The following is a 6,673-nucleotide window of genomic DNA, read 5'->3' on the forward strand; positions in this document are numbered from 1 at the left end:
TTGGACATGGACCAGAGAATGGAGACCCTGATGTGGCCCTCCACCGCCGTTTTTCATGGCTAAACTATGGGACTGGGGGACCCTTGTCGCCCCCATGAAGCATCGCAATAGCCAACCGAGGGAGCCAGACAGCCCAAGCCCACTTGTAGGAGGCCCAATGCAAGAAACAACTCCAATAGTAGCCACAACTTGTAGAAGCTCAGATGGTAGGCCAAACCTCGCAAGCCATGGTGCAAGCCCATGACAGGCTGACCCAAGCCATGCAGGCAGCCTAAATTTATTAATAACTCAAATTTATTTCGTGGGGTGTATTCAATTGGGATTTTGAGGTATTTTAATTGATTTATAAATTCATAGGATTTGATGAAGTTTAATTGATTTGTAAAGGCTTCATGTAAACTTTTGATTCAATTCCCTTGAAATATCAGGGGAATATGTGAGATTTGTGATTGCTTAAATACACTAAAAAATCTCTTCAATTCCCTCAAATTTCTCAACTTTTTAAACTTTGTTAATATCAATTCCCAATTTAGTGAACTTAAAATGTTATAAATTATTTTAAAATTTTAATTGAATACACTTTGAATTTTAATGAATCACTCAAAGATCCTAATTGAATACACTATATTTATTAAAAAAAATTAAAATTTCAATCAAATATCGCTAAATTTTTTATTAAAAAAAATTAAAATATCTCAAAATTCGAACGAGACTACTTGACATGAGCGAAATTTTATCGATAATTCTTTTATTTTGTTTTAAAGAAAACAAAGAATAGAAACAAAAAGAAAAAGAAAGTTTTTAGGGTAAATTACATATTAACCCCTTAGGTTTGAGGTCTATTACAACCTCATACAACATCTTTAAAACATTTCATTTTCATACCTTACGTACTATTTTATTTCAAAATAATACCTCAGTTAGATTTTTCATCTATTGATCTGTTAAATATTGACGTGACTGCCAAATGTGTGCCACGTGGTAAAAAAATAATTTTTTATTTAAAAAAAAAACCTTAGAAAACGCATAACCCACCCCCACAACCTCTCCCCACCCCTCTTCTCCCTCCCAAGCCTTCCAACCACCTCCCTCTCCTCCACTCTCTTCACCTCCCCTCCCATCCAAAAACCCACCCCACCCCCACCTTCCCCGAGCCCTTTCTCCTCTTCACCCCCACCCCCTCCCCTCCCTCCCTAGGCACCCACTCCCGCACCATCACCCACCCTCTTCCCTCCTCTACACACCCCACTCCTTAAATCCACACCCATTCCTCCCATTTTCACCTCACGAACTCGGCGATGGCGGCGTAGACGGGATCTGGGTTTTTTTTTTCTTTTGGTTTTAGGTAGGGGTCAGGGGAAGAAGATGAAGATGGGAGAGAAGAGAGGGGAGGGGGAAGGCGGAAGACGAACTGAAGGGTTTTTTTTTTTTTTTTTTTTGGTGGGTTGCAGGGGGAAGAAGATGAAGATGGGGGAGAAGAGAGGCGGAGGAGGAGGAGGAGGAGGAGGAGGAGGAGGAGGGGGGGGAAGATAAACTGAAGGTTTTTATTTTATTTTATTTTTTTCGTAGGTTGCAGGAGGAAGAAGATGAAGATGGGGAGAAGAGAGGAGGAGGAGGAGGGAAGACGAACTGAAGGGTTATTATTATTTTTTTTTTTTGTGGTTTGCAGGGGGAAGAAGATGAAGATGGGGGAGAAGAGAGGAGGAGGAGGAGGAGGAGGAGGAGGAAAGGGGGAAGGTGGGTCTGCGTGGGTCGTGGGGGGATAAGGTTTTTGGGTTTGGGGGTTGCGGGGAGGTGTGTTTCAGTTTTTGTTTTTGGTTTTTTTTTTTAAAAAAAAAAGTTTTGGCCACGTGGCACACATTTGGCAGCCATGTAACACACATTTGACAGCCACGTCAGCATTTAACGAATTAATGGATGAAAAATCTAACGGATGTATTATTTTGAAATAAAATAGTACGTGAGGTATGAAAGTGAAATATTTTAAAAATATTGTATGAGGTTGTAATAGATCTCAAATATAAAGGGTTACTATGTAATTTACCCAAGTTTTTATTTAAAAATTCCACATTAGAGTCGTACATTACACACAAGGCCACAGCTCACTAATCATTTCTTATCTTTCTCTTTCGCTTTCTCTCTCTGTAGTTCTCTCCGTCCGTGAGTCTCTGACCATGCAAAGACAGTCACTGGGCGGGTCACCGGCGTCGAAGCTCCACCAGACACACGGCGGACCCAACGACCAGACCCTCACCGTCGTTGACTCCCCCAACCGCAATAAGGACCTTTCAGTCTTTTCCACCACCGCTTCCTCCTCCTCCTCCTCCTCCTCCTCAATCTCTGCTGCCTACCAAGACGACGAGGATCACAAAGCATCGAAGCCTCACCGTCTGTCGTCACCGCCGCCCATCGCACCACACAAATCCATCCACGTCATCCCCGTCCTCACTCTCCTCTGCTTCCTCATCCTCTTCCTCTTCTCCCACATCCCCTCCCAATCAGGTACACTCTTAATCAGTCAACGGCTCTTAGCTCGTCTCTTCCTCATTTGAATTCCAATCGTGACCGTCCGTTTTGTTCTCCTTCAGATTTGGCTCAGTTCAATGGCTTCACTAAACTGCCTGGATCGGCGAAACGCGTAGGTACGCAATGCAGATAAAATCATTCTCAATCACTCAATCCTGACCGTCGGTTTTTCATTTCTTAAATTTGTTTTTTTTGCTTTTTTTGTTTGTTTTGTAGTTTCTGCCGACAGCGAAATCGATGACATCGGGCGATTTATTGACATCCGGAAGAGCGATGTTTTGGCTATCCGAAGCCTCCGGAATTTGCAGGACACCCAAACCCAAAAACTCGTCCCCAGATCTCGCTCTCATCGAAAAATCGCCGATTTTTAAGCCGCATTTGCTGGTTCTTTTCTCTGCTGTAATCTCTACGCCACTACTGTACTGCACTCTCTCCGTCGGTGGTAACCTACGGATGAACTCGCACGTGCCTCACCGTCAGCATCTGTTCGCACGTGCGTCTCCGCTTGCAGAACGGAGGCTTAAGGCTTAAGGCTTTCGTTTTCTTTTATTTTTTTATTTATTTTTAAATAATTTTGGTGTAAAAATATTACATAAGCGCTTGCGTCGCTTAATTTATAGAAAGATTTCGAACAGAGAAATAACGTAATTATATTACTTACTGTTGTTATTTATTTTTTATTAATTTTTTTAATCATCTGAGTGTGCTGTATGTATTTTTTAAATTTCTTTAATACAAAAAGTTTAAATTTCATATAAAATTAGACAAAGTTTAGGTTAAAATTAACAGATATCGTTAATATTTCTAACATATTTGTTCAATATAAGAAAGATTTTTATATTTCGTTCAAATCAATGTTTGATTATTTTAAAATTTAATTTTAAATTTTTATCATTTCGCAGCCGATTTTGTTATCGGAATTCAAGATATTCGTTAATATTTTTACAAATTGAAAAAAAAAAAAAAACGTAAACTTGCGCTTGGTGGAGTACACAGCTGGATGTTCCCAGTGGACCGTTTTCCAGCTAGAAAAATGTACTATGTCTTGGGTGGTGGGGGTGGGAATCAGGTGCGGTTGGCATAATTTGCAACCGCTGTTTTGGTCACTGAATTCAATAATTGATCTGGTACTCATGCAAATCATTGAGCCTGGTACTATTACACGTGTCAATAATTTTTTATGTTTTGTACTTTGTAACTGTTAGCTACCTTTGTGTAAAATAAAACGGTCGGATAATCAAGAAGACAAATCTTGTGCGTGACTTTTCAATGTGAATTGCCTAGGTGGATATGGACCCGGCTTCTCTGCCATTTCAGTTCTTATACATTTTTATCTTCTTCTATTTTATGCGATCATGATTAAACAACGTTAATATTTTATATTGATTTTTTTATAGAGATAATAAGATAAAAAACAATAATGATATAAAATATTGATGTGGCTTAATCGTGACCGCACAAATAGGAGGGGATGAGAGTGTATGGGAACTAGGCGATGAATAGGCGACGAATATTATATGTGTGTCAATCACCTACATAGTCTAATAGGCGATGAATATTACTAGTTAACATGATTTTATTATATGTCACAATCACCTACATAGTTTAATAAGCGTTGAATCAGTTTATCACAAAAAATCTTGATATTATTTGTAATGAAATCATTCATTTATGAATAGCGATATGAAATTGTATTCGTCAACATTATTGTCTAAGAGTTTTCACAACTCACATCCAAATTATGTAGTCGAGTTCAAATGAATAATTTAATCTACTACGTGGGACACTTGCCTACTGTAAGCTTTTAATTTATTTGATTTTATTTGTGATTCTAGGAAGATAAAATGCTTTATAACAAGAGCACTTCTCAATAATAATAATAATAATAATAATAATAATAATAATAAAAGGAAAGCACTTGAAGGTTACCTATATGGAAGACAGTAGACACTATAATAAAAGTAAAAATGATACAATACAAAGAGGTGTCCTCAACCAATAAATAGTATATGACAAACATTAAAGCGTCACCTTCAAATTAGTTTGGGTTTTTCTTTTGGCCAGGAGATCCTTTGTAGAAGGACTCCACTGCCATGCGACCTGATTATGGGACAAACTCGGTCGATGCATCTGCAATGGCTCCCATCCTCTTACTCTAATTTAGAATTTGTTGAAAAAAATAAGTTTTAATTGCTATATTTTAATCATAAGAAATGAATAAATTATCATGCGTGTAATTAACATACAAAACTTAATGTATATCACATTAATAAAAATGCAAAATGATCATGAAAATGGATTAGAAAAACTTGGAAACTTAGCTGATGCAAATGGTACACATTCTATCTTTAAGATAAGCCTACGTCCCACTACGTTGCTCATGATTGATAGACGCTTGTCTCCTAAGATTAAAATAATCCCAAAAAAATTCATGAAGACAACATATGGACTTTATCTAGAAGAAGACGAGATTGCTCTCATTGAATGGGAAGGGCACGCAAATAGTCACATGCGCAGCTCAGCATCCCTAGAAGTTCAAGTAGCAAACTACAACTGCTCAAAACTCCCCTGCTCGTGGCATGAAAAAGTTAAGGGCATTAAATATAGGATTAACTACTAAACCCTATCTTGAATACATTCCCAATTGAATATCATCTCAATCAAGTAAGGAATCCTTATTATTTGCAATCAGGAATACTTTCATCATCATCCCAGATATTATCTCCTAATTAATATCTTGGGAATATTATTTCCTCATTCATCCTATGGATGCCAAAACCTTGGCCAATGGGAACTCGTCACATGTAGGGTTTTCGCCCTACACCTAAGCCGACCACCTCCCTCTAAATACCTCATCTCTACCAAACTTTGGTAAGCTTTTTGCTACGTATACAAGCCCTAAACACTCACTATTTTCAAAGAATAACTTAGGCATAGGAGATCCATTTGCCAAACTCCACACCTCATGAACGCGAGGCTTTAGGCTTTGATTAAAGGTGTTGATTGTTGTGGAGCCAAAAATAATCACAAGGCAACGTGTGGATTTTTGGACAAAAGAGGAAAAAAATACCCTTGAGGTACAACGGGATTCCTACGCCCGAGCAGCGGGCAATCATTCTTCAACCAAATCAAAAGTGCCCAAAATAGGTAACAATTCAAAACTTATCTCATCAAATCCCTTCTACAAGGTAACTCCCAAAACCTATTTCATTACATATGTATTTTACCTCTTTCTCCATTTTTTAGCTAATCAATTAGATATTTATTTTAATCATTCCATAACCTTCAAAACATTCCATATAAATTGAGTTAATTGGCTAATTAATGGATTTATTCCTAATTAATCCATTAATTACCAATTAAATCGCCTATTAACCACAAAATACAATAAAAAACATCTCAAAGGGCCGGCCACCTTTTCTCCAAATAGGACCAGCCATGCCCTATATAAGCTACCCCATTTTCTCTAAAAACCTAAGTCCACACTCTTGCAAAACTCCAAAAACTCTCTAAACACTTTTCTCTCTAAATTCTAACTTTGGCATTGGAGGTTCTTCAGCCAAAAGCCCCCCATTCATCGTGGGCGCGTGAGGCTTTCATTGAGAGAAGAGTCACACACTCGTAGAAGACTCCCCCATAAAAAGGTTTTTCTATTTTCTTGTCAATTTGTAGATTTTTCGTACGTTCTTATTAACAGAATTTTTTATTTGCAAATATTCTTTGATAAAACGTAAAAGAGAAATACAATGGCTAGAAATTTAGAAAATTCCACAAGTGAAAATTCCAATATTCAAGAAATGGGACCACGGCAATCCACGAGGCTAAATGTGATCATAGGAGCGGCACAATCGCTACGGGGCTCCATCATGGCAACCATCGCGGTGGCCACCACGGCCAACACTACTTGCGGCGAGGTCCATGGCATCGCTACAATGGCCCGAGTTGTGCCATCCAAGCTTGCACGGGCCCAAGCCTAAGCCGTGACATCCAAAGCCCATGGCACCAAAGCCACGACCCAAGCCTTGCACTCGCATGCATCATGCATCGAGCTGCCTGCTCCCATGACCAAGCCTGCTCCCACGACCCTGAAGGATTTATTTTGAAAAACATGTTCATTTGAATAACATCTATAGCATGCAATTAACAA

At 38.7% G+C, this 6,673-nt stretch overlaps 1 protein-coding gene across 1 annotated transcript; it reads left to right on the forward strand.

The window, feature by feature from the left end:
* The first annotated feature begins 2,068 nt into the window (after window positions 1-2,068).
* LOC126607217 (uncharacterized) lies at window positions 2,069-3,182 on the forward strand. Its single transcript, XM_050274740.1, has 3 exons — window positions 2,069-2,502; window positions 2,589-2,642; window positions 2,743-3,182. Exons 1-3 carry the CDS (start codon window positions 2,175-2,177, stop codon window positions 2,895-2,897), a joined length of 537 nt encoding a protein of 178 aa, XP_050130697.1. The 5' UTR covers window positions 2,069-2,174; the 3' UTR covers window positions 2,898-3,182.
* The last annotated feature ends 3,491 nt before the right edge of the window (window positions 3,183-6,673 follow it).

Source organism: Malus sylvestris, chromosome 16 (genome assembly GCF_916048215.2).
Source record: "Malus sylvestris chromosome 16, drMalSylv7.2, whole genome shotgun sequence".
Lineage (NCBI taxonomy): Eukaryota > Viridiplantae > Streptophyta > Magnoliopsida > Rosales > Rosaceae > Malus > Malus sylvestris.